Below are 27,476 nucleotides of genomic sequence, written 5' to 3'. Positions count from 1 at the left end.
ATCCCTGCTACTAGTAGGGGAGGCTGAAGCAGAAGAATTGTTTGAACCCGGGAGGCAGAGTTTGTGGTGAGCCGAGATTGCGCCATTGCACTCCAGCCTGGGCAACAAGATTGAAACTCCACCTAAAAAAAGAAAACTTGGTGGCTGGGCCTTGAAATCCCAAGCCTTTTGGAGGCTAAGGCAGGCAGACTGCCTGAGCTCAGGAATTTGAGACCAGCCTAGGCAACATGGTGAAACCCCCATCGCTACTAACAATATAAAAATTAGCCAAACATAGTGACATGTGCCTATAGTCCCAGCTACTCAGGAGGCAGAGGTGGGCAGATTGCTTGAGCCTGGGAGGCAGAGGTTGCAGTGAGCTGAGATCATGCTACTGCACTCCAGCATGGGTGACAGAGTGAGACCCTGTCTCAAAAAAAAAAAAAAAAATATATATATATATATATATATATAAAATACTAATATTTTTCCTTTTTATGAGACAAGGGTCTCTCTCTGTCTCAGGCTGAGTCTCATATTGCCCAGGTTGGTCTCAAACTCCTGGCCTCAAGTGATCCTCTCTCCTCAGCCTCCTGAGTAGAGGGATTACAGGCATGAGCAAGATAAGTGTTTTAATGCAATACTTTTAAAATCAAATTTAAAGTATTTGTAAAAAGTCCAGGCACGGTGGCTCACACTTGTAATCCCAACACTTTGGGAGACCAAGGTGGGGCAGATCCCTTAGGGTCAGGAGTTCAAGACCAGCCTGGCCATGATAGTGAAACCCTGTCTCTACTAAAAATACAAAAATTAGGCCGGGTGCAGTGGCTCATGCCTGTAATCCCAGCACTTGGGGAGGTCAAGGCGGGCAGATCACCTGAGATCAGGAGTTCAAGACCAGCCTGGCCTGGGCATGGTGGCTCACGCCTGTAATCCCAGCACTTTGGGAGGCCAAGGCGGGTGGATAACAAGATCAAGAGATTGAGACCATCCTTGCTAACACAGTGAAACCCCGTCTCTACTAAAAATACAAAAAAATTAGCTGGGCATGGTGGCGGGCGCCTGTAGTCCCAGCTACTTGGGAGGCTGAGGCAGGAGAATGGCGTGAACCCAGGAGGGGGAGCTTGCAGTGAGCCGAGATCACACCACTGCAATCCAGCCTGGGGGACAGAGCGAGACTCCATGTCAAAACAAAACAAAACAAAACAAGACCAGCCTGGCCAACATGGTGAAACCTGTTGTTTCACCTGTTCACCTGTCTCTACTAAAAATACAAAAAAAATCAGCTGTGTATGGTAGTGGGTGGTCTGGGCAGTGGCCTGTAGTCCCAGCTACTTGGGAGGCTGAGGCAAGAGAATTGCTTGGACTCAGGAGGCAGAGGTTGCAGTGAGCTGAGATCGTGCCACTGCACTCCAGCCCGGGTGAGAGAGCGAGACTCCATCTCAAACAAACAAACAAAATACAAAAATTAGCCAGGTGTGGCCGGGCGCGGTGGCTCATGCTTGTAATCCCAGCACTTTGGGAGGCCGAGGTGGGCGGATCACGAGGTCAGGAGATCGAGACCACAGTGAAACCCTGTCTCTACTAAAAATACAAAAAAATTAGCCGGGCGTGGTGGCGGGCGCCTGTAGTCCCAGCTACTCGGAGAGGCTGAGGCAGGAGAATGGCGTGAACCCGGGAGGCGGAGCTTGCAGTGAGCCGAGATCGGGCCACTGCACTCCAGCCTGGGTGATAGAGCAAGACTCCGTCTCAAAAAAAAAAAAAAAAAAAAAAAAAAAAATTAGCCAGGTGTGGTGGTGCGTGCCCACAGTCCCAGCTACTCTGGAGGCTGAGGCAGGAAAATTGCTCGAACCCGGGAGGCAGAGGTTGCAGTGAGATGAGATCACGTCACAGCAGTCTGGCTTGGGTGACAGAGCGAGGCTATGTCTCAAAATAAATAAATAAATAAACAAAAATAATAAAATAAAGTAAAATAATTGTAAAAAGCAATACTTTTCAAAAGCAATACTTTCAAATACTTTTAAGGCTGGACACAGTGACTCACGTCCCTAATCCCAACACTTTGGAAGGTCAAGGTGGGAGGATTACTTGAGCTCAGGAGTTTGAGACCAGCCTGGGAAACAGAGTGAGACTCCCTCTCTACGAAAAAGAAAGAAAGAAATTAGCTAGGTGTGGTGGCAGCACCTGTATCCCAGCTACTCCAGAGGCTGAGGCAGGAGGATGGTTTGAGCCCAGGAGGCTGAGCCTGCAGTGAGCCGAGATCGCATCACTGCACTCCAGCCTGGGCGTCAGAGTGAGACCCTGTCTCAAACAAACAAACAAACAAACAAACAAAGCAAAATTAAGGCAAAAATTCATGAAGATCAAAATATTGAAATTTTAAGACAGGATCTCACCATGTACCTACCTCTCCTGCCTCATTCTGTTTCTGGCCCCTCAGGGGACTCATGCTCTGGGGACTTCTTTTTTTTTTTGAGACGGAGCTTTGCTCTGTCGCCCAGGCTGGAGTGCAATGGCATGATCTCGGCCCACTGCAACCTCTGCCTTCCGGGTTCAAGTGATACTCCTGCCTTTGCCTCCCAAGAAGCTGGGATTACAGATGTGCATCATTACCCCCAGCTAATTTTTTAAAAATTATTTTTAGTAGAGATTGGCTATCACCATTTTGGCCAGGCTGGTCTCGAACTCCTGACCTCTGGGGATCCGCCCGCCTCAGCCTCCCAAAGTGCTGGGATTACAGGCGTGAGCCACCGCGCCTGGCTAATGGCTCTGGGGACTTTCACATGCGCGCTCACACACACTCCAGTGCGGACCCACGATGTGTGCACGCAGCCAGCAGGTGAGCCCTGGGCACACGCATGCAAGCCTGCCCACCTCCCTGCACATGTGCATCTGCGCTTGGGTGCACCTGCCCCACCTCGGCTTCCCAGAGCGCTGCCCCTGCCCGTCCCCACTCACGGTCGCCTCCAGCCGCAGGCCTCCTGGCCTCCATGGACCAGCGGGGGCCCCCGCACACGCGCACCAGCGCGCGCACGAAGCGGTGGCCGCACAACTTCTCACGCATCTCTGGGGTGGGCGCGGGGCCCAACGCGAACACCAGGGCAGGGCCCAGCAGCACCAGCGCCCAGGCAGGCAGACGGGGGTCCATGGCAGTGGGTGGCGCCTGGGCCAAGAGGGGACCCCCTTTATAGGCGCCTGGGCCGCCCCAGCTGGGGACCTTGGAGAAGGGACAGAACACTCTTCAGGACCGCCCAGGAAGAAGGTCAAGGGTGGGGTTAGTGCCAGGGCCTTTCTCCCAGGGCCAGGGCCTTGGATGTACTTCTCCCACAGGGAGCACTGGGCAAGGAGTCTTTCTTTTTTCTTTTTTTCTTTTTTTTTTTTTTTTTTGAGATGGAGTCTCGCTCTGTCGCCCAGGTTGGAGTGCAGTGACTTGATCTCGGCTCACTGCAACTTCTGACACCCGGGTTCAAGCGATTCTCCTGCCTCAGCCTCCTGAGTAGCAGGGATTACAGGTGTGCACCACTATGCCTGGCTAATTTTTTTTTTGCATTTTTTTTTTTAGTAGAGATGGGGGTTTACCACGTTGGCCAGGCTGGTCTCCAACTCCTGACCTCAAGCGATCCATCTGCCTCGGCCTCCCAAAGTGCTGGGATTACACGCATGAGCTGTGCCTGGACTATTATTATTTTTATTATTATTACTGAGACAAAGTCTTGCTCTGTCGCCCAGGCTGGAGTGCAGTGACGTGATCTTGGCTCACTGCAACCTCCATCTCCTGAGTTCAAGTGATTCTCCCACCTCAGCCTCCCAAGTAGCTGAGATTACAGGTGTGAGCCACCACACCCAGCCGCCTATTTTTATTTTTTATTTTTGAGATGAGGTCTTGCTCTGTCACCCTGGCTGGAGTGCAGTGGCACGATATGGGCCCACTGCCACCTCCCTGTCCCTGACTCAAGCAATTCTCCCACCTCAGCCTCCTGAGTAGCTGAGACTACAGGCCCACGCCACCACACCCGGCTAATTTTTTGTATTTTTTTGTAGAGATGGGGTTTCGCCATGTTGCCTAGGCTGGTCTCAAACTCCTGGACTCAAGTCATCTTCCCGCCTCAGCGTCCCAAAGTCCTGGGATTACAGGTGAGAGCGACCACACCAGGCTATTTATTCATTTTTGACATAGGATCTCTCTGGGTGGGACTGTAACGGCAGGATCATAGCTCACTGTAACCTCGTTCCCCTGGGCTCAAGGGATCCTTCAGCCTCTGCCTCCTGAGTAGCTGGGACTACAGGCCTGCAATACAATGCCTGGCTAATTTTTAATTTTTTTATTTTTATTTTTATCTTTTTAGACAGAGTCTCACTCTGTCACCCAGGCTGGAGTGCAGTGGTGCAATCTCGACTCACTGCAACCTTTGCCTCCTGGGTTCAAGCGATTCTCCTGCCTCAGCCTCCTGAGTAGCTGGGATTACAGGTGCCCATCACCACGCCCGGCTAATTTTTGTATTTTTAACAGAGACAGGGTTTCACCATGTTGGCCAGGCTAATTTCAAACTCCTGACCTCAAGTGATCCACCCGCCTCGGCCTCCCAAAGTGCTGGGATTACAGGCGTGAACCACCTCGCCCGTCCATTTTTAATTTTTTAATTGTAGAGGCGGGGGTCTTGCTAAGTTGCCCAGGCTCATCTAGAACTCAAGTGGTTCTCCCTACTCAGCCTTCCAAAATGCTGAGATTACAGGTGTGAGGCACCACACACGGCCAAGTCTTCGCTATTGTCTTAACCATTTTAAAGAGATGAAACAGATCAACTGAAAAGTAATAATGCTGCATTTTCTGGGGGGCAGGGAGGAAGACAGCGGGCATCTTCCAAGACCAGCAATGTTCAGAATTTTGTTGTTTCTATTACTGTACAAATAAGAAAACTGAGGCACACAGGCCGGGCACAGTGTCTCATGCCTGTAATGCAAGCACTTTGGGAAGATGGGGCAGGTGGATCAGTTGAGGTCAAGAGTTCGAGACCAGCCTGCCCAATATGGTGAAACTCTGTCTCTACTAAAAATACAAAAAATTAGCCAGGCATTGTGGCAGGTGCCTGTAGTCCCAGCTACTCGGAGAGGCTGAGGCAGGAGAGTGGCGTGAACCTGGGAGGCGGAGCTTGCAGTGAGCCGAGATTGCGTCACTGCACTCCAGCCTGGGCGACAGAGAGCGACTCCGTCTCAAAAAAAAAAAAAAAAAAAAAAAAAAAAAAAAATTAGCCAGATGTGGTGGTGCATGCCTATAATCCCAGCTACTCGGGAGGCTGAGCCAGGAGAATCGCTGGAACCCAGGAGGCGGAGATTGCAGTGAGCAGAGATGGTGCCGCTGCACACCAGCCTGGGGGACAGAGACTCCGTCCCCTTGCCAGAAAAAAAAAAGAAAGAAAATAAAAGAAGAAAAGAAAACTGAGGCACAGACAAAGGACCCCAAACTTGCCCAAGGTCACAGGAGACCTGAGCAGAGCCCAGGTCTTCTCAAGGCACCTGACACACAGGGCTGGGGGTGTCCCATCTGAAGCTCTGTCTCCCCGACACGGTGGTCCCCTCTAAGTGAGCAGGGGCTAGGGGACCCAGAATAGAGCAGGATTTATTTGTTCAGCAGATGCTTAGCCCCAGCTTCGTGCCTAGGGGGTCTTATAGCTTTGTTTTACAAAGGAGGGAATCTGAGGCTGAGAGAGGGAAGGATGCTTGACCCGAGGCAGGAGAGAACCTGGGCTGGAACTCGGGTCTTGCTTGACCCCAGAGCAGCTCCCTCCTCATTTCTACCAAATTAGGGGGCTCTCTGGGACTAAGAGAGCAGGGACAGAGATCTCTCTCTCTCTCTCTCTCTGAGTCTCTCTCGGCCTTCATCTCTCAGTTTCCTTCTGTCTGTCCGTCTCTCTCTGCATCTTTCTTTTTTTTGAAACGGAGTTGCTCTGTCGCCCAGGCTGGAGTGCGATGGCATGATCTCAGCTCACTGCAACCTCCACATCCCAGTTTCAAGCAATTCTTCTGCCTCAGCCTCCTGAGTAGCTGGGATTACAGGCATGTGCCAGCACACCAGGCTAATTTTTGTAATTTTAGTAGAGACAGTTTCACCATGTTGGCCAGGCTGGTCTCATACTCCTGACCTCAAGTGATCCTCCTGCCTTGGCCTCCCAAAGTGCTGGGATTACAGACGTGAGCCACTGAGCCTGGCCACTCTCCACATATTTCTAGCAGTTATGAGGTGCACATGACGGGGGCCGGTGCGGGGGAGGTGATCTGGCCCCAGTGATTTTGGGCCCTCCCCACAGCCTCGCTCCCCCAACCTGGCCTTGTCCTCTGACCACCGGGAGAGCAGCCTGTTCCTTCCCCACCCACAGAGAGCCTGTAATCAGCTCCCCCAGGCTGCAGCCAAGGCCAACAGCTGGGGCTGGGAGTGAGGGGGCTCTGTCCGAGGGCTCCAGCCAAGCCCCACCCAGTGGTCCTCCTCCACTAGCCTGCCCTGGGGCCCCCACAGTGGCTCCCTGAGAGGTCTCTGGCTCACAGCTCTAACCGCATCCCTCCCAGCTCACACACCCTCTGAGGCTCCCCATCGCCCCAAGTCCAGCACAAACCATCTTTTCCACTGAATTCCTTTATTGAGTCAACAAACATTCCCAGAGCCCCCTCTGTGTGGAGGCCTCGGCCCAGCCCCCAAGGAACCCTGAGGTCAGGGGAGACAGCTGGACACAGACACTTCCCCAGCCCCAGGGTCACAGTGGGGCTAGAGGGAAGGACAGGGCTGCAATAGTGGTGGTGGCATATGAGGGAAGGCTGCAAGGATGTGGTAGCTGGAGTTTTGAGAGATGGATAAGAGCTTTCCAAGGAGGCAAAAGTGGCAGAAAAGCTTTGCAGGTAGGTGAGGAGGAGCAGCAGAAGCTTAACCTGCATGAGAATCCCTCTCACCAGTCAGAAAGTTGACGCTGCACAGCGAACAGGTAAGCTCTGACCATTTTGCAGAGGACAGAACTGAGACCCAGAGAGGGAAAGGAACTTGCCCACTGTCACACTGCGTGGAAGGGGCAAAACCATAGGCTCCAATACTGGGGCTCTTAACCTCCTTACTCTGAGCCTTCTCACGCTTGGCATGCTGTTCCCTCTGCCAGCAATGCTTTTCCTTCCCTTGATTGCGGGAAAAGTTCCTGCCAGGTTTGGTGTCATCCCTTTGTGCCCCTTGTAGGGTGAGGACAGAAGGGGTCCCATTGGACAGGTGGGAAAACTGAAGCCCTAGGACACTCAGGTACCATTAGGGTGGACTGGGACCCCAGCCTCTCCTGCCCCCTTTCAGGATCCCAAAGAGATACACAGGCTCCCCTAAAAGGCAGAGTCCCAGCCACAGCAACTGCTCTTGTCCTTGGCTTCCTCCAGAGAAACAGAGATTGGGGAGTAGAAGTCAGACCATACATTTAAAGCTACATGAGGGCCAGGCGCGGTGGCTCACACCTGTAATCCCAGCACTTTGGGAGGCTGAGACGGGCGGATCACAAGGTCAGGAGATCGAAACCATCCTGGCTAACACGGTGAAACCCCGTCTCTACTAAAAATACAAAAACTTAGCCGGGTGTGGTGGCGGGCACCTGTAGTCCCAGCTACTCGGGAGGCTGAGGCGAGAGAATGGCTTGAACCCGGGAGGCGGAGCTTGCAGTGAGCTGAGATTGCACCACTGCACTGCAGCCTGGGTGACAGAGCGAGACTCCGTCTCAAAAAAAAAAAAAAAAAGCTATATGAATGTCCCCACTGGAAATAAGACAGGAAACTCAAAACTAGGTGCCTGTAATCCCAGCTATTTGGGAGGATGAGGCAGGAGGATCACTGTAGCCCAGGAGTTCAAGACCAGCCTGGGCAACACAGCAAGATCCTGTCTCTTAAAAATAATAATAATAAATTAAAATAAAAGCCCAGGTGCAGTGGCTCATGCCTATTATTCCAACACTTTGGGAGGCTGAGGTGGGAGGATCACTTGAGGTCAGGAGTTCGAGATCAGCCTGGCCATCATGGTGAAACCTCATCTCTACTAAAAATAAAAAAAATTAGCCGGGTGTGGTGGTGCACACCTGTAATCCCCGCTACTCGGGAGGCTGAGGCAGGAGAATCGCTTGAACCTGGGAAGCAGAGGTTGCACTGAGCCGAGATCACACCACTGCACTCCACCCTGGGTAACAGAGCGAGGGTCTGTCTCAAAAATAAAAATAAAAGTAAAAAAATAAAAAGAGAGGGAGAGAAAAGGAAACTCAGGGGGCCAGGGCTTGAGGAGATGGGAAGATGCAAGAGTCTTAAGTTTGGTTCCTTGCTTCTTTGGGCCAGGACTCAGAGAGCCCCACTGACACATCTGCCCATCTGTCTTGAACCTTAACAAACTGCAAAAGCCACAGGCTATTCTACAAGCCACGGGAGCCCCCCAAATGCAATGTCATGGAGTTGTTCCTGAAGTGGAAGACCCTCATAAGGCCTCTGAGGCCCAGAGAGGGGCAGCTCCCTGTCTAAGGTTACACAGCCAGTCAACAGAGACCTAATCCAGAGGTCTGCAGGCAGGAGCTATAAAAAGGACAGGGAGTGGGGTTTGCCCTCTGGGTGAGCAGTGAAGGCGTGAGTCTCACACCCCTGGCTTCCGCTCCACAGCATGTCCAGCTGGGGGCCCAGGGCGCTGAATGATGGCCGGTCCTGTGGGCTAGGGGCCCAGCACAGCTTCATGAGCTCGTGAACCTGAGGGGTGGGGGACAGATAATGGGGTCGTGCCTGAGCAGTCTGAAGGACACAACTCCCATTCAGTGTATTCGTTTTTGTTTTTTTGAGATGGAGTCTAGCTCTGTTGTCCAGGCTGGAGTGCAATGGCATGATCTCGGCTCACTGCAACCTCCACCTCCCGGGTTCAAGCAATTATCCTGCCTTAGACTCCCGAGTAGCTGGGATTATAGGCGCGTGCCACCACACCTGGCTAATTTTGTATTTTTAGTAGAGACGGGGTTTCACCATGTTGGCCAGGTTGGTCTCAAATTCCTGACCTCAGGTGATCCACCTGTCTCGGCCTCCCAAAGTGCTGGGATTATAGGCATAAGCCACCGCACCTTGCCCCATTCAGTTTTAAAATACAAATTAAATTCCATCCCATCTCTGCTCCAAAACCTCCCATGGCTCCCTATGGATCTTACTTATTTATTTATTTGAGATAAAGTTTCACTCTTGTTGCCCAGGCTGGAATGCAGTGGTGCGATCTCGGCTCACTGCAACTTCTGCCTCCTGGGTTCGAGCGATTCTCCTGCCTCAGCCTCCCAAGTAGCTGGGATTACATGCACACACCACCACACCTGGCTAAGTTTGTATTTTTAGTACAGACGGGGTTTCACCATGTTGGTCAGGCTGGTCTTGAACTCCTGACCTCATGTAATCCACCCGCCTCGTCCTCCCAAAGTGCTGGGATTACAGGTGTGAGCCACTGCGCCCAGCCCCTATGGATTTTAGAACATTCTTCTCCTTTCGAGACCACCCTGACCAACATGGAGAAACCCTATCTTAACTTATAAAAAAAAAAAATTATCTGGGCATGATGGCGTGAGCCTGTAATCCTAGCTACTCGGGAGTCTAAGGCAGGAGAATTGCTTGAACCTGGGAGGTGGAAGTTGCGGTGAGCCGAGACTGTGCCATTGCACTCCAGCCTGGGCAACAAGAGCGAAACCCCGTCTCAAAAAAAAAAAAAACCACCTCTCCCTGATGCCCTCCTTCGCTCATCTCCATCCCTCCCTCCCTCATTTATTCCAGGCAGTCACACCTGCCTCCATCGCACTGGTGCTTAAAAGCACCTAGCTCATTACCTCCCCAAGGCCTTTGTCCCTTCCGTGTCCTCCACTGGAAATTTCTTCTCCTGGCTTTACTCATGCATAGGCTCCTCCTCCTTCCAGCATCAGCCCCGTAAGAGGCCCTCTTTGACCACCCCCACCCCACCATTTCCCTCTGTTCATCTCTTTCAAGGCACTTATCACTACCACAATTTTGTTTTGTTTTGTTTTGTTTTGAGACAGGGTGTCACTCTGTTGTCCAGGCTGGAGTGCAGTGGCACAATAATGGCTCACTGCAGCCTTGACCTCCTGGGCTCAAGCAATCTTCCTGCCTCAGCCTCCCTAGTAGCTGAAACCACAGGTGCATGTCACCACACCGGCTCATGCTTGTATTGTTTGTAGAGACAGGGTCTCACTATGTTGCCCAGGCTGGTCTTGAACTCCTGGGCTCCAGTGATCCTTCTGCCTCAGCCTCCCAAAGTGTTGGGATTATAGGCATGAGCCATTGTGCCCAGCCTAGAATGTTCTTATCAGCTTTTGCTAGTTACTGGGAGGACGAGGTCTTCAGCACCCAACAAGTCCTGGCACATAGTTGGCACTCAATAAATGTTTTTGGCTTGAGCGAATTAATTTATCAATGACCAACTGCATGTCAGACACTTCCACAAAGGTTATGATTATATGATTATAAACCATGACAGGGTGGGATGTGGTGGCTCACGTCTGTAATCCCAGCACTTTGGGAGGCCGAGGCAGGAAGATCACTTGACCCCAGGAGCTCAAGACCAGCCTGGGCAACACAGAGACCCCATCTCTTAAAAAAAATTTTTTTTTTTAATTAGCCAGGCACAGTGGCTCATGCCTATAAATCCCAGCACTTTGGGAGGCCAAGGCAGGAGGATCGCTTGAGCCCAGGAGTTCAGGACCAGCCTGGGCAACACAGGGAGACCCTGTCTCTTAAAATAATTATTTTTATTTTATTTATTTATTTCGAGATGGAGTCTCGCTCTGTCGCCCAGGCTGGAGTGCAGTGGCATGATCTTGGCTTACTGCAACCTTCCCCTCCCAGGTTCAAGCAATTTTCCTGCCTCAGCCTCCCAAGTAGCTGGGATCACAGACACCCACCACCACACACAGGTAATTTTTGTATTTTTAGTAGAGACAGGGTGTCACCATGTTGGCCAGGCTAGTTTCGAACTCCTGACCTCAGGTGATCTGACCGCCTCAGCCTTCAAAAGTGCTGGGATTACAGGTGTGAGCCACTGCACCTGGCCAAAATTATTTTTAAATTAGCCAGGCATGGTGGTATACACCTATAGTCCTAGCACTTCGGGAGGCTGAGGCAGGAGAATCGCTTGAGCCCACGAGTTCAAGACCAGCCTGGGCAATATAGTGAGGCTCCCATCTCTAAAAAATTACTTTTCAATTAGCCAGGCGTGGTGGTGTACACCTGTAGCCCCTGCCACTACAGACGCTGAACTAGGGGGATCACTTGAGCTCAGGAGTTGGAGGCTGCAGTGAGCTAGAATTGCGCCCAGCCTGGGCAACAGAGTGAGCCCCCATCTCTAAAAAAAAAAAAAGAAAAAAAAAAAAAACCATGAACGTCACCACCATTTATGGAGCATCGACTGTGTGCTCGGCTTTGAGCTGAGCCCTCATAGGCACAGGTGTTCAGGAGTCTGATCTTCCCTCACCCTATAAGGCATTACTATTCTCATTTTGGAAAAGGGTAAACTGAGGCTCTGAAAGTGCTCTGACTTGCCACACAGTGAGAGAGTAGCCAAGTGGGGGCCAGGATCCTCATCAGCCTCACACTCTAGCCTTTATTCTCAGTACAGAGACTCAGGCGCCAGCTGGCTTGCCCGAGACCCCAGCCCAATCTACAGACTGGGAAACTGAGGCTAGCCCTGAGGCACTCACCTCAGCAGGGCAGGCAGGAGGCGCCGGCAGCCTCTGGCCCTCCTCCAGCAGTTCCAGGAGGCGGCAGAGGGCGGGGACATCCCGCTCACATCCCATCATTAGCAGGAACTCCTGGAGCCAGGGAGGAGCGTAGGTGGTGGGGGAGGGGCCACCCGTGGTGAGGGGAGGGGCCATCTGTGATGGAGCGGGGAGGGGCTGCCTGCACCGTGAAGGGGTCAGAAAGGTGAGGAAGGGTCCTCCCCACTGGGGCCTATGATGCTGGGACCAGGTGACCCCATGCTAAAGAGGGACGCAGGCGCAGACAGGATGGAGATTGGCCACGAGGGGCGTGGAGGGAGAAGGAGGCTGGGGGCCCAGGGGAGCCGACTCACGGCCGAGGGGCTGCAGCTTTTGTCGCAGTAGGTGAAGAGCTCGTACAGGACGACCCCGAAGCTCCAGACGTCTGACTGGCGAGAGAAGATGTTGTCCGAGAGTGATTCGGGGGCATACCTGGAGAGGGGACAGGGAGGTCTTGAGATGCGAGGGTGGGGAAAGGACAGGAAGAGAGGGTAGCCTTGGGATGGGGAACTGGTCAGGGTAGGTGGGGACTGTGAACAGGTCGGTCCCGTCTCCAGGGTCTCGGTTTCCCTGGCTGTGGGATAGGTGGATTCTCCAGCCCTGGGAGGTGCCTGGGAAGAGCTAAGGCTGTGGGGCGGGGGCGGGGCCAGCACAGAGGGGCGGAGATGGGGCGGGGCCGGGGCCGCGGGAGGGGGAGGGGCCAGAACTGGGGGAAGGGCGGAACTAAGATGGGGCCAGCCCTGAGGGGCGGAGCCAGGGTGTTGGAGGGGTGGGGCTCTGAAGCTTGGGCGGGGCGAGAGCTTAGAGAAGGGCGGGGCTAAGGCTGGGGGCCGCTGACAGCCGGGCAGCGGGAGATGGAGGGAGCCAGTGCTCTTGAGGGGGCGGGGCTCTGGGGAGTGGGAGGAGCCAAAGCTGCAGCAGAGGAAGGGCGGGGCTAAGGCTGGGGAGCAAAGCAGCGGGAGGGGGCGGGGGCATGGCTGGGGGCGGAGCCAGAGCCGTGGGGAGTAGGGGCGGAGCCTGGGCGCGGGTTCCCCACCAGAAAATGGGGCTCTGGCCCGGCTCGCGGACCACGTAGTAGTCTTTGTCAAGCGGGAGCAGCTTAGCTAGGCCGAAGTCAGCGATCTTGACGTGTGCCTCGCTCTCCACAAGGATGTTCCTAGCGGCCAGGTCGCGGTGCACGCAGCGGCGGGAGCCCAGGTACTCCATGCCCTGCGGGCGGGCGGTGTGAGCGTGCAGAGAGGATCCCAGGATAATCCGGCAGGCACCCCAAGCCTGACCTGGCACCCCAACCCAGACCCCAACTCTAGCCCTACCCCCGAGCCATCCTCCACTGAAGTTCTAATCCTGAGCCCTAAGCCAACTCCACCACCCCCGAGACCTGGACCCCAAACTCCACTCCTCAGCCTTCACCGCGACCTCCAAGCAGACCCCTGCCCAGGCCGAGCCAGCTGAATCCCCACAAGCCCCGGGGCGCCCCCTCGCACCTTGCAGATCTGCGAGGAGTAGAGAAGGAGGCGGTTGGCATCGAGGCGCGCACGGTGCCGCTGCAGGAAGTCGCGCAAGCAGCCGCTGGGCAGGTACTCCATGACTAGCCGCAGGCTCTGGCGGCCTGGAGAAGGCAGGAACTGTCACAGCAGGGCCCAGCCCTGCTCCTCCCCCCATTCTTCCCCCCTTTCATAGCGGGACCTTGTGTCCCTCTCGACCTCAGTTTTGCTGACTGTAATATGGGAACCGCGACAATGACACATTGCTAATATCTCTTGAGTACTTTCTACAACATACATTGATATGTTTATATATCACGGCCAGGCGTAGTGGCTCACGCCTGTAATCCCAGCACTTTGGAAGCCTCACTTGAGGTCAGGAGTTCAAGACCAGCCTGGCCAACATGGTGAAAACCCATCTCCACTAAAAACACAAAAATTAGGCGGGTGTGGTGGCACGCTCCTGTAATCCCAGCTACTCGGGAGGCTGAGGTAGGAGAATCACTTGAACTTGGGAGGCAGAGGTTGCAGTGAGCCGAGATCGAGCCACTGCACTCCAGCCTGAGTGACAGAGGGAGACTCCGTCTCAAAAAAACAAACAAACAACAACAACAATAACAAAGTAAATATCACAATGACCCATTTTTCAGCTGGAGAAACTGAGGCTCAGAAAAGTTAAGGTTACACAACTGGTAAGGGGTAGAGTCAGGATTCAAACATGTAACCCATGTGAATCTGGATCAATAATCACGTTCCCAGCCTACCTCAAGTGGCCTGGCAGGAGGGTAAGAATGTGCACTTTGAAAAGTACCCATACGTCTTGGTTCACTCATCCGGGAGCTGGCTCACCCGGGCCGTAGCTGACACCACGATACTTGACAATGAAATCACTGTGCAGTGCTTTGAGGATCTGAATCTCCCGCTGAAAGTCCCTCTGCTGGTCTGGGCCACTGTGCTGCAGCTGTTTCACAGCCACCAGGGCACCTGTATTGTCGCCTAGCGGGTCATAGCGGCACAGCTCCACGCTGCCAAAGTTGCCCTGGGGGATAGCGGGACTGATGTCCAGGCACCTGGATGCTGCCCTGCCCTCTCCAACCCACCCTGGCCCTGCCCACCTTACCTTGCCCAGCTGTGAGATGTACTTGAGGTGTCTCTCCTCGAAGATCGTGGGATCTTGGCAGGCATAGAGCTGGGCACCATTCCACAGCCCATCACGAGGTGCCAGGGCACCAGGTGTGGGGTCTGAGAGGAGCTCATAGTCTGGGGTGGGGGCATGGGCAGTGGTAAGCAGTGCCTCTCATCCTGGGCCCCACTCCTGAGTTGACTTGCTGTGCAACCTCCATCTGCATATTGACCCTCTCTGTGCATTATGGCAGGGCCATTGCAAGCCAAAGGGTACCTTGTGGAGACTGGAAAAAGGTGTCTCCCACTCCATCCCAGGCAAAGGAAGCCTCCTTGTGCAGTGCACACCCTGTGCAACTCCACATGGCTACAAAGATGGAGGACATAATGAGAACTCATTTTCCCAGTTCCACTGCTATGAAATGTGGCCACATGACTGAGCTCAGGCTGATGGACAAGATATGCTGGGTGCCCCTCCAGTCCTGGCCCATGGAAACCTAATATGGGGCCCTCCACACTCTCTCTTTTATCTGCAGAGGATCCAACGGGGACCCAACGCCTGAGGTGAGTGCAGCCACTAAGTGAGAGGTTCCTGTGGGCCTGGACACCCTCACTGAATGAAGACTAAATATCACACTGGGCATGGTTGTGTGTGCCTGTAATCCCAGCTATTTGGAAGACTAAGGCAGGAGGATTGCTTGAGCCAGTAATTCAAGACCAGCCTGGGGAACACAGCAAAACCCCAACACAGAAAAAAAAAAAAAAAATCCAGCCAGGCGTGGTGGCTCATGCCTGTAATCCCAGCACTGGGAGGCTGAGGTGGACGGATCTCTTTGAGACCGGGAATTCAAGACTAGCCCAGCCAACATGACAAAACCCTGTCTTTACTACAAAATACAAAAATTTAGCCATGTTTGGTGGCACACCCTTGTAATCCTAGCTACTTGGGAGTCTGAGGCACGAGAATTGCTTGAACCAGGGAGGCGGAGGTTGCAGTGAGCCATGATCATGCCACTGCACTCCAGCCTAGGTGACAGAAGGAGATAGTGTCTCAAAAATATAAAATAAAATAAAATAAAAATGCATACAGGCATGCATCACCATGCCTGGCTAATTTTGTTAGTTTGTTTGTTTGTTTATTTGTTTGTTTGTTTGTAGAGATGGAGTTTTGCCATGTTGCCCAGGCTGGTCTTGAGCTCCTGGGCTCAAGCGATCCACCTACCTATAGCTGGAACTATAGGCATGAGCCACTGTGCCCAGCCAAACATTTTTTTAAAAGAATGAAATAGGCCATGCACGGTGGCTCACGCCTGTAATCCCAGCACTTTAGGAGGTAGAGGCAAGCGGATCACCTGAGGTCAGGAGTTCGAGACCAGCCTGGCCAATATGGTGAAACCCCATATCTGCCAAAAATACAAAAATTAGCTGGGCGTGGTGGCACACACCTGTAATCCCAGCTACTCAGGAGGCTGAGGCAGGAGAATCTCTTGAACTAGAGGTTCAAGGAGGCAGAGGTTGCGGTGAGCCGAGACTGTGCCACTGCACTCCAGCCTAGGCAACAGAGCAAGACTCTGTCTCAAAAATAAATAAATAAACAAACAAACAAACAAATAAAATATCATCATGTTGAACCTTGAACTGAGGGGACTGTTCGTTACAGTAGCTGTTGAAGCTCACACTGACTGTCACAGTCACCAACCCCTCCAACCTTGCCAGACACACAGGGCGTGGCTGCTGCAAACCACGCTCCTTCCACTGGGCCCAATATGACATCACAGCCCTTCCCACCCAACCCAGCCCAGTGGGCACCTGAAGAGATGAGGCTATTGAGGTCACGAATGACGGCTCGGAAGGAGGGCCTCTGGACCGGCTCATAGGCCATGCACTGTTGAATCAGCAGGGCCAGCTCTGTCCACTTGGGGGCTGGCAGCTGCTGCCGGTCCTCATAAAATTGGAGTTTCTGAGGGTGAGAGGAGAAGTCGGTAATCCCCAACCCACCAGACCCACCCCAATCTCCCCAGACTGGATGTCAGTCTGCCCATCTGTCAAAGTGGGGGCTCGGAGACCGATGCCAGGTGAGGGGCTCTGACCTCAGCAGGATCCAGGGCGCTGATGGGCATGGTGACGCCACTAAACACTTCCCAGACCGTGGCGCCGAAGCCCCACTTGTCAGCTTCCAAGCTAAGTGTCTGGGCCTCCCGGAGACACTCGGGGGCCACCCAGGGGATCCTGTCGGTGAGCACTGAGGGAATGGAAGTGGGATCAGGGATCCACTTCCTTGCCCTGCTCAGCCCCTCCCTCCTCCACCTCCAGGAACTTACTCTCCAGGCTTAACACAGCGGGGCTGACCCCAGGGTCACTCAGCTTGATGAAGGGTGGGCTCCCATCAGCCCCCTCCCGAGCCAGGAGCACCTTCCGGGCAGAGACATTGCCGTGGGGGAGGCCTTTGTCCTCCTAAGGGGGCCAGGCATAGGGAAATGCCCGGAGGGTTTGATGAATGAAGAGTCTGTTTGGCAAACTCCTATACATCCTTCAAAACCCACTTGGTACTTCTCAGACATGGTCCAGCATCCTCCCTGACTCCTGGCATCCTGTCTTGCCCCTCTAGTTCACCCCCTACACTGACCTGGCTATGTCCCTCCCCTCCTCAAACACCACCCCATCCCGTGACTCCCCAGTGCCTTTGACACAAAGTGAAAGCTCCTCAGCCTGGCATTCAAGACCCTTGCTCAAGCTTCCAATGACTTCCCTTCCACACTTGCACCCTGGTCTCCTGCCAACAGAACTGCCTGATAGGCCCCAGGGGATGCAACACACTATCTAGCCTGCAGGCCTTTGCCTAGGCTGTTCCCTCAGCCTGACATTCCTTCCTTCCTTTCTTCTCTTGATGAACTTCTACTCAACCTTCAAGGCCCTATCTCCAATGTTCCTTCTTCTAGGAAGCCTTTCTCCCTGCCCAGCCTCATCATTCACTACACCCCCTGACATCCAAGAATGACTTGTTCTCTTCTAGTGTTCTCACAACCTCAACCCAAAATGCCCTCCCCTCGAACCCTTACCAAACTCCTACGCATACTACAGAGCCCACTCCCAATTCCTTTTTCCACCCAGAGAAAACCTTCCCTGGGAATGGAGGGTGGAGCGGGTAGAGGAGCACTCACCAGATAGTTGAGGGCATAGGCCAGCTGTTTGACCACCTGTAGCTTCCAGCTGGCTGGCACCAGGTGGCCACGTTTTCGTAGATACATGTCTATCGCCCCCAGGTGTACAAATTCCTGCACCATGGTGCCTGGTTGGCAGCAGGGAGAGGTCGGGTTGGGAGACTGAACTGCATTTGTGTTGAGCAGGTTCTGCGAACACCCTGGCTCTCAGGGTCTCTCACACTCTCTCATCTCTGTCTGTTCCCTCCCCTGCTGCCTCTGTTCATACCGTACTCACCCTCTCCTCCCACCTCCATCTCTGAATGATTTGCCTGGAATGCCTGGAAGGTGCTAAGCCCTCTCTGTATCTGTATCTCACTTTTTTTTCTTTCTTTCTTTCTTTTTTTTTTTTTGGAGACAGAGTCTTACTCTGTTGCCCAGGCTGGAGTGCATTGGTGCGATCTCGGCTTACTGCAACCTCTGCCTCCCGGGTTCAAGCGATTCTCCTGCCTCAGCCTCCTAAGTAGCTGGAACTACAGGTGCATGCCACCACACCCAGCTGATTTTGTATTTTTAGTAGAGACGGGGTCTTGCCATGTTGGCCAGGCTGGTCTTGAACTCCTGATCTGAGGTGATCCACTCGCCTTGGCTTTTCAATTACAGGCATGAGCCACCATGCCCAGCCTCTGTATCTCACTTCTAACCCTTTGCATGTTCTGTGTCCTCTGCCTAGAACACCTCTCTTCCTTTCCTAATCCACACTTGTCCTTATCTTTCCAGGTTAGAATGCATCTCTGTCTACCCACAAGCATTGCCCAACCCCCAGGCTGGCCCAGCAGCCTCTCTGACCATCCACAGTTCCCCTTGCTGCCCTCCTCCCACCTCCTCACACCCTGCCTGTCACATTCTAGGCTCTGTCCCCAGCTCCTGGCCCATCTTGGACTCCCAACCAATGAAACCAAGGCTCAGAAAGGTTACGTGACCCGTACAAAGCTGCGGAGATTAGAAAGCCAGGTTTGTCTGACTTCAGATCATTCTGGGGCTGGGTATGGGTGGGAACCTGGAGCCACTTTCCAAGGAGTGATTATGGAGAGACATAAATAAAGGGTAATGAACACGGCTCCCATCCAGGGTGGCCCAGTGTGTTGCTGGTGCTGTCATATAGAGGCTCAGAACAGAGGTGGGAAGAACAGTCTGGACTTGGGTGAGGCAGAGGTGGGGTGGGTGGGTGGGGGGCTCTCACTGTCTCCAGCCATGCACACGCCGTGGAGCAGCACGAGATGCCGGTACGACACTTGGCTCATCAAGCTCGCTGCTTCCAGGAATGACTGGGGAAGGTGGGAAGGGAGAGAAGATGCGTGGGTTTCTTCCACTCCAATAATCCCAAATTTTGTGCTCACAAACCTGCCTTAGGGGAACACCTGGCCACAGGTCACCTTTGGCCCTGGAGTCTGCCATTAGTGCACACAGCACTAGCATGATTTTCTGATACGGGACAGAAGTTCCCACTATCATCTATGTTTTTTGTGGGTTTTTTTTTGTTTTTTGGTTTTTGGTTTTTTTTGAGACAGAGTTTCCCTCTGTCACCCAGGCTGGAGTGCAGTGGCACGATCTTGGCTCACTGCAACCTCCGCTTCCCACGTTCAAGTGATTCTCCTGCCTCAGCCTGCCGAGTAGCTGGGATTACAGGCATGTACCACCATGCCTGGCTAATTTTGTATTTTTAGTAGAGACGGGGTTTCTCCATGTTAGGCTGGTCTCGAACTCCCGACCTCAGATGATCTGCCCGCCTCAGCCTCCCAAAGTGCTGGGATTACAGGCATGAGCCACCGCGCCCGGCCTAAAATTTTTTTGTAAAGACGAGGTCTTGCTATGTTGCCTAGGCTGTTCTTGAACTCCTGGCTTCAAACCATCCTCCTGCCTCAGCCTCCCAAAGTGCTGGGATTACAGGCATGAGCCACCACGCCCAGGTCCCTGTGTGTTTTTAAATTTCTCTGCATCCACGACCCCCTCTCCAGCCAGCCCCGACTCCAAAAGTCTGGTTCCCATCGCTCTCACCTCCATGCAGTTCTTGTGCTTAGCATCCATCACCTTCAGCAGCACCTCTGTCTTTCGGGCCTCCCCATCCACCACCTCATGGCGACAGCCCCGGTAAATCTTGGTGAAGGACCCATGGCCCAGGTTCTCATGCTGAATGGTGAGGGGACAGCAGAAGAGGCCAGTGAGGGGGTTCCTGCAGTATCCCAGCCCAAGCGAGACATAGCTGCTGGCCCCATTTTACAGATGGGAAAACCAAGGTAAGGTAAAATTATAGCATATGCCTGAGGCCACAAATCTGAGTCTCTGGACCCCAGGCTGAGGTATCGCCTCATTTCCCAGGGCCTCTTACCCACTCCAGGCTGTCAGCAGGGATCTTGTGAAATGTCATCTGACTCAGCTGGCATTGGGATTGGGGCTGAACCAAGGATGATGTGGGTGGGCTGTGACCTCTCTGCACCACGATCAGGTTGGACTTTTCTATGGGGAGAGGATGAGGGAGAAAAACCAAAAATCAGAGGTGAAAAGTCCCCAAGGGTTAGCTAACTCATGCCTTGGTTTGAGGTACCCTCTAGAAGCCGGCCCTGAGATGAAGACTCCAGGGCACATGGTTTTTTGTTGTTGTTTTTGTTTTGTTGTTGAGACAGAGTCTCACTCTGTCACCCAGGCTGGGGGGGCAGTAGCACGATCTCAGCTCACTGCAAACTCCACCTCCCAGGTTCAAGCGATTCTCCTGCCTCAGCCTCCCGGATAGCTGGGACTACAGGTGTGTGCCACCATGCCCAGCTAATTTTTTTTTTTTTTTTTTTTGAGACAGAGTCTCGCTCTGTCACCCAGGCTGGAGTGCAGTGGTGCGATCTCGGCTCACTGCAACCTCTGCCTCCCGGATTCAAGTGATTCTCCTGCCTCAGCCTCCTGAGTAGCTGGGACTACAGGAGTGTGCCAGCATACCTGGCTAATTTTTGTATTTTTAGTAGAGATGGAGTTTCACCATGTTGGCCACGCTGGTCTCGAACTCCTGACCTCAAGTGATCCATCTGCCTCAGCCTCCCAAAGTGCTGGTATTACAGACGTGAGCCACTGTGCCTGGCTGGCACATGGTTTATTTGAAAGGAGATCCAGAAAGCCCCCATAGGGATTTGGGATGAGCAACAAGGAAGGAAGGAGCTCTGCAGGCGGCTTTAATGAGCCAAGTGGCGCTGTGGACAACCAGGGATCGGTTCTACTAGGGATTCTGGGAGACTCAGAAGAACTCACATCTCAGAATTGTCCCATCAGAGGGGTTTGTCCAGGAGTGAAATTCACCCAGAGGAAGAGCTGGAGAGAGACTAGGTGCAGATGACATGGCTCACATCTAGCTGTGCCTAGATCAAGCCAGACCTAAAGGTTATATATCTCTAACTTCCTGAGCCAACAAATCACCTTTTCTTCCCTAACCCACCTTGACCTGCAGTTTCTGCCACTTGCCACCCACACAGGAGCTGTCACAGACATAGAAAGCCAGGGTCCCAGATCAGCCACTCATTTCAGGGGAGGAAGGGGCTCACCTTTGGGTCTGGGGATACAGCAGGAGGTGAGGGTCGCTGCCACCCCATCTACGTGCAGCCCCCCATCCCAGCAGGTTGCCAGGAGCTCTCGAAGACTGCTGTGGGGTCGGCTGAGGCCAACCAGAAGGAAGGTTCCTGTGGGGCTGCGCCGGATGAGGCAGCCCTTATAATCAGGACCAAGGGGGGTCTGCAAAGAAGAGTGGCCCCTGAGTGGGAGTGAGTGACACTCTCCCTCTCAGTCCTTCTTCCTTTTTTTTCTCTTTTTTTGGAGACGGAGTCTGGCTGTGTCACCCAGGCTGGAGTGCAATGGCATGATCTTGGCTCACTGCAACCTCCGCCTCCCGGGTTCAAGCGATTCTCCTGCCTCAGCCTCCCAAGTATCTGGGATACAGGTGCCCACCACCATGCCCAGCTAAGTTTTATATTTTTAGTAGAGACAGGGTTTCACCATTTTGGCCAGGATGGCTTCGATCTCTTGATCTCATGATCTGCCCACCTCGGCCTCCCAAAGTGCTGGGATTACAGGCGTGAGCCACCGCACCCGGCCTTTTTTTTTTTTTTTGAGACAGAGTCTCGCTCTGTTGCCCCAGGCTGGAGTGCAATGGCGCGATCTCTGTTCATTGTAATCTCTATCTCCCAGGTTCGAGGGATTCTCCTGCCTCAGCCTCCCAAGTAGCTGGGATTACAGGCTTGCGCCACTACACCCAGCTAATATTTGTATTTTTAGTAGAGACGGGGTTTCACTATGTTGGCCAGGCTGGTCTCGAACTCCTGACCTCAAGTGATCTGCCCGCCTTGGCCTCCCGAAGGCTGGGATTACAGGCATGAGCCACCGTGCCCAGCCTCAGTCCTTCCTCCTAAAGCACCATGAACTCATTCCAGTCTCTAGATCTTTGAATATGCTGTTCTGTTCACTGGGGGTGTCTTTTCCCTCCTATTCTTCAGGAACCAAATGCTGACTGATCTTTTAAATCTCAACTCAAATGTCACCTCCTCCAGGAAGCCCTCCACTACCCACCCTAGCAGTAGACCGACCTGGACACACACAGTGAGGAGGAAGCTGTCAAAATCCTGGGGGCTGCGGCGGAGAACATAGGAGCCAGGACGTGAGCCCCCAGTCTTAAGCTTGTTGATGGCAAAGTCCAGACTGTGGGGGAAGGTGAGAGGGAATGGGGAGGAGTCAGAGACAGAAGAAGACAGAGAGACCTGGGCTCAAATTCAGGTACCTCTGTAGCCCTGGGATCCTTGCCAGGTGACACCCTCCCCCCATTTATAAAATCAGCCATGGGCCGGGTGCGGTGGCTCACGCCTGTAATCCCAGCACTTTGGGAGGCCGAGGCAGGTGGATCACGAGGTCAGGAGATCAACACCATCCTGACTAACATGGTGAAACCCCGTCTCTACTGAAAATCCAAAAAATCAGGCCAGGCGCGGTGGCTCACGCCTGTAATCCCAGCAGTTTGGGAGGCCGAGGCGGGCGGATCATGAGGTCAGGAGATCGAGACCATCCTGGCTAACATGGTGAAACCCCGTCTCTACTAAAAATACAAAAAAAATTAGCCGGGTGAGGTGGCGGGCGCCTGTAGTCCCAGCTACTCGGAAGGCTGAGGCAGGAGAATGGCATGAACCCCGCGGGGCAGAGCCTGCAGTGAGCCAAGATCGCGCCACTGCACTCCAGCCTGGGCTACAGCAAGACTCCGTCTCAAAAAAAAAAAAAAAAAAAATCAGCCATAAGTCTTGGCCTGTTCCTGGGAGATTGTTTGTTTGTTTGTTTGTTTTAATAGAGACAGGGTCTTGCTTGGTTGCCCAGGCTGGAGTGCAGTCTCAGCTCACTGCAGCCTCCAACTCCTGGGCTCAAGTGATCCTCCCGCCTCAGCCTCCGGAGTCGCTGGGACTACAGGTCAACCACCAAACCCAGCTATTTTTTTTTTCTTTTTTTGTAGAGATGGGGCCTCTCTTGTTGCCTAGACTGGTCTCCAACTCCTGAGTTCAAACAATCCTCCTGCCTTGGCCCCTCAAAGCGCTGGGATTGCAGGTGTGCACCACTATGCCTGGCCCTTCCTGGGAGATTAAACAAGAGGCTGTAGGTGAAGGTGGGCGACTTGTCCATCTCCAGGAAATGGCCCTGGGGTCAGAGAGAGAGAGAGTAGCGGTCGCCCTGTGCAGCAGAAGGAATACTTCAGCTTCACTGAGCGCTGACTGTGCGGCAGGTGTGGTTTGAAAACTAGACCCCTGTCCAGGGCTCCTGGAAGGTGAGGACACTGAGGCATAGAGAAGGGGAGGGGCAGGTCCTTACGTGATGGGGCCATGGCACTGCTCGGCCACTTCCTCCAGCAGCCTCGGCGGTGCCACCTCCTTGCAGAAGAAGTGCTGGGAGTCCGTGGTCAGCCGGAAGTAGCCGTCCACGAGCGCCACGAAAGACAGAGCCTCGGGCAGCCCTGGGAACTCGGCCTCCTGCGAGGGACAAGCGTCAGGGCCCAGTGAAACCCGAGGGTGCCGGCCCTGCCCTCGGGGTAAGGCTGGAGGGGAGGGGAATCCTGCACCCACCAAAATCTGGTTGTCTGTCCTGGTAACAGTGACCAGGCGATGCTCCCCGGCCGGGCCAACGCGCGGGGCCTGCTTGATGCTAATGTCTACGATTTCTGGAAAGTCGCAGAAGGGCTGGAGGACCTGGGAAAGAGGGGGAGTACCGAAGTAGGGGCCCTGCTGGACCCCGCCAAACCACGCCCATGAACCCACCCCCAAGCCACACCATCCACTCCCTACCCCTTTCCCACTCAACCCTTCCAAGCCGCGCCCCCTCCTATCAACCCCAACCCTCTCAACACCTCCCCTACCCATCCCCAAACATCTCCCACCCCCTCTGCCAATCCCCGTCTCCCTCTCTCGGCCGGACCCCGCCCCTTGATCCCTGCCCCGCTTCGCAGCCTCCCAGCTCTCAGAGCCTCACTCTGTCTTTTAGTCTTGCCTCGTTCCAGCGCCCACCCACCCACTCCTCAGCCCCTCCCATCTTCATTCCCGGGTCGCTCAGCCCAACCCTCTTGCCCCTCCCACTCCCGTAGTCTCCTCCCTTCCTAAGGCCCGCTCCTCATTAAGCCTCGCCCACTTCCCCAACTCTTTCGCTTTGGCTCCGCCCCACATCCCCTACCACTCTCCGGCCCCTCCCCGAGCCCCGCCCCCACATCGGCCCCGCCCAGCGGGGGGCCGCCCTCACCTCCTGTTCTCCCTGGGTCCAGGCGATGCCGCCGTCACCAGCCACGCGGAGCAGCCCCAGCCCGTCTTGGCCACCAAGGGCCCCAGGGAGGCCCACGTGGAAGGTCTCGGCGGCCCCGGCTGGATCCAGCCGCTCCAGGTCCATGATGTACTTGGCCATGAGCGAGTGCCGGTCTGCCTGGCAGGCGGCCACGCGGCGCAGGGCCCTGCGCACCGTCCTCCGAATACGCCTCCGCGTCACGAAGCTCAGGCCCTGGATCAGGTCGCGCAGGCTTGGGGGTAGGCAGGCCTTGTAGCTGCAGGGGTTGGAGGGGAGGGAGCCGGCCCTCAGCGTCTGGACGGGTCCCCGCGGGGACACACACAAACCCAGGCTTTAGCCCAGGGGCTGGGGTGCGGCCCCAGTTGGGGCACGAGGCACACACAGACTCTCATTCAGGGTCAGGTATGAGGACCGGACCTCAGAGTAGGGGAGGGCCATTGGCGCCCACAGGTCGGACAGGGACCCCACAGGCCTTTTAGCTGGGGGAGGTCAGGTGTCTGTCCAGCTGGAGCCTGGGGGTGGAGAGGGCTGGGTTCGTGGGAGGCCCTGGGTCATAGGAACACCCTGAAAGCTTGCAGGAGAACGCCATGGTGGGAGCCCGGCAAAGCCCCGATGGAGCCCACGTTGCTCACTCCCAAGCAGAGGCCATCCCCACAGCCTGGTGGCTCTCACCTGACAGTCTTCAGCAGCTCTCCCGGCCGCTGGGCCTGCTCTCGCGCCATCCGGGCCAGGTCCAGCACGGCCAGGCTGAGACATTCACCCTGCTCCTTGAGACTCAGGCCCACGGGAAGGCGCCCACTCACCAGGTCACTGCGGTGCTGGGGGGCCGCCACAGGGAGCATCAGCTGAGGCCACCCAACTTCAAGCCCTGATGTTAACCTGCAGACCTCCCCAATCCTGGGCTGACCCCCAGCCCTGGACTGCCACAGGGAGGGTCAGACGAGGCCCCACCTGATTGCAAGCCAGCCCTGGTGTTGCCCCTCGGGCCCCCAACCCCCTGGGTCAAACCCCAGGCAGAACCCCACCTGGGCAAAGAGGTGCTCCAGGACTGGCAGGTCAAGGATAGCGCTGGCCAAATCCTTGCGTAGCCCGAAGCGGTGGCACTTCTCCAGCCCAAACCAATTGGGGAAGTAAAAGCTGTGAAGAGAGGAGAGAACCCTGGGATGAAAGTGCAACCCAGCCTCAGTAGGAGTGACAGTATGGTGGGGGCGAGGGACAGATTCCGCAGAGGCCTCACAGAGCCCAGCTTGTACCTTTAACTTGCTGTGTGACCTTGGGCAAGTGACCCACCCTCTCTGGTCTGTTTCCTCATCTGAGAAATGGGTAGTGATCATATCTCCCTGGGGTAGGGGTGTGGGCACCTCGAAATGCAAGGAGATGATAAAATTGTACAATCCCTGGGGGATGGGGGGGCACTTCCTACCGAATCCTGTAGAGCAGGACTTGGGTGCTGGCATCGTCCACGGAGAAGATGTGGCTTGGGGGGAACCAGCAGGACAGGTCCTCCGTGGCCAGAGCAAAGAGGGAGTGGTACACAGGCAGGATGCCTACAGGGGACAGTCCCATCAGCTCCCTCCTGAGTCACCCCATCTGTGCCCTTCAGGAGTGCCAGCATCATACCCAACCGTCCAGATTCTTCCATACCTCAAGGGATGACCAGCTGTTCCCTTCATGTGCCATCATACTTCTCAGTCTGCATAGGCCACTCCCTCTGCCTCAGAAGCCCACCCTGCACACCCTTCTCCATTACCAAACTTCTACTCATCCCCCAAAGCCCCAGCTCCAATGCTGACTTCTGCAGGCAACTATTCCAGCTTCTAATCTTGGCCCCACACAACCCTATCCTTCCCTCTGGCCCGATCCACTAGGGATGCACTCACCGCTGGCCTTGGCAGCCTGCACGCACAGGTCCTCAGCCAAGTGGTCCCCAAAGGAGAAAGATAGGCGCTGGGGGGGCCCGGGGCCCCGAGCGGGCAGCAGCACATGCAGGGCACCAGCCTCCGTGGACAAGAGGCTGCATGAACGCTGAGGGATCAGGGGCGTCTCTTCACTTGGAGGTGCCATGAGTGCAACTTGCCTGGGGCACAGAGAGAAAAAGCCCCTCAGTCCTGGTCAGAGGGGATTGGACTTCTGAGCAGGGAGGGCATGGAAAGGAGTGCTGGAGGCCAGGCGCAGTGGCTCATGCCTGTAATCACAGCATTTTGAGAGGCCGAGGTGGGGGGATCACTTGAGGTCAGGAGTTTGAGACCAGCCTGGCCAATATGGCGAAACCCTGCCTCTAAAAAGTGCAAAACTTTTTAGAGTGCCTGTAATCCCATCACTTCCGGAGGCCAAGGAGGGAGGATAACTTGAGACCCGGAGTTTGTTTTATGTTTTTTGCTTTTTTGAGACAGAGTCTCACGCTGTCACCCAGGCTGGAGTGCAGTGGCACAATCTCAGCTCACTGCAACCTCCGCCTCCCAAGTTCAAGAGATTCTCGTGCCTCAGCCACCCCAGTAGCTGGGATTACAGGTGGGCACTACCACGCCCAGCTAATTTTTTTGTATTTTTAGTAGAGATGGGGTTTCACTGTGTTGTCCAGGCTGGCCTCAAACTCCTGGCCTCAAGTGATCTGCCTGCCTCAGCCTCCCAAAATGCTGGATTACATGTGTGAGCCACCGCACCTGGCCGAGACCAGGAGTTTGAAACCAGACTGGACAATATAATGGGACCTCCTCTCAAAAAGAAAAAAAAGCGTTGTAATCCCAGCACTTTGACAGGCCGAGGCGGGTGAATCACTTGAGGCTAGGATTTTGAGACTTCATCTCTAAAAAATTAGCAGGGCATGGTGGCACACCCCCATAGTCCCAGCTACTTGGGAGGCTGAGGCGGGAGGATGTCTTCAGCTCTGCAGGTTGAGGCTGCATTGAGCTATGCTCACACCACTGCACTCCAGCCTGGGCGACAGAGCAAGACCTTATCTCTAGAAAAAAAACACAATACAAAACTATGATCCAAAATAATGCCCCGGGGCTGGGGTGGGGCCGCATTAATGAGGGTTTTTTTGTTTTTGTTTTTGTTTTTTTTGAGACAGAGTCTAGCTCTGTCGCCCAGGCTGGAGTGCAGTGGCACAATCTCGGCTTACTCTGCAT

At 54.4% G+C, this 27,476-nt stretch overlaps 1 protein-coding gene across 6 annotated transcripts in view; it reads right to left on the bottom strand.

Moving 5' to 3' along the window:
* LOC100603367 (tyrosine-protein kinase JAK3) overlaps positions 1-27,476 on the bottom strand; it is a 32,513-nt gene that overhangs the window by 2,874 nt on the left and 2,163 nt on the right. Inside the window, exons 2-24 of one of the 6 annotated variants that reach the window (XM_030820441.1) lie at positions 26,226-26,422; positions 25,769-25,892; positions 25,371-25,482; positions 25,018-25,163; positions 24,307-24,601; positions 23,640-23,762; positions 23,389-23,546; positions 22,128-22,239; positions 21,093-21,279; positions 19,898-20,025; positions 19,567-19,698; positions 18,752-18,836; positions 17,530-17,657; positions 16,690-16,822; positions 16,459-16,610; positions 16,178-16,328; positions 14,367-14,506; positions 14,096-14,285; positions 13,247-13,371; positions 12,799-12,971; positions 12,077-12,194; positions 11,706-11,816; positions 2,938-3,196 (exon numbers count right to left, since the gene is read on the bottom strand). In XM_030820441.1, coding sequence (XP_030676301.1) covers positions 2,938-3,196; positions 11,706-11,816; positions 12,077-12,194; positions 12,799-12,971; positions 13,247-13,371; positions 14,096-14,285; positions 14,367-14,506; positions 16,178-16,328; positions 16,459-16,610; positions 16,690-16,822; positions 17,530-17,657; positions 18,752-18,836; positions 19,567-19,698; positions 19,898-20,025; positions 21,093-21,279; positions 22,128-22,239; positions 23,389-23,546; positions 23,640-23,762; positions 24,307-24,601; positions 25,018-25,163; positions 25,371-25,482; positions 25,769-25,892; positions 26,226-26,422 — 3,479 coding nt within the window. Of the gene's footprint in view, positions 1-2,937; positions 3,197-6,591; positions 8,716-11,705; positions 11,817-12,076; positions 12,195-12,798; positions 12,972-13,246; positions 13,372-14,057; positions 14,507-16,177; positions 16,329-16,458; positions 16,611-16,689; positions 16,823-17,529; positions 17,658-18,751; positions 18,837-19,566; positions 19,699-19,897; positions 20,026-21,092; positions 21,280-22,127; positions 22,240-23,388; positions 23,547-23,639; positions 23,763-24,306; positions 24,602-25,017; positions 25,164-25,370; positions 25,483-25,768; positions 25,893-26,225; positions 26,423-27,476 lie in introns of those variants that run through there. The other 5 variants (XM_030820444.1, XM_030820440.1, XM_030820443.1 and 2 more) reach the window with 5 other exon arrangements.

The sequence above is a fragment of the Nomascus leucogenys genome, chromosome 10 (assembly GCF_006542625.1).
Source record: "Nomascus leucogenys isolate Asia chromosome 10, Asia_NLE_v1, whole genome shotgun sequence".
NCBI lineage: Eukaryota > Metazoa > Chordata > Mammalia > Primates > Hylobatidae > Nomascus > Nomascus leucogenys.
The sequence above is the reverse complement of the archived record's forward strand: the minus strand, read 5'-3'. Positions and strand labels throughout refer to the sequence as shown.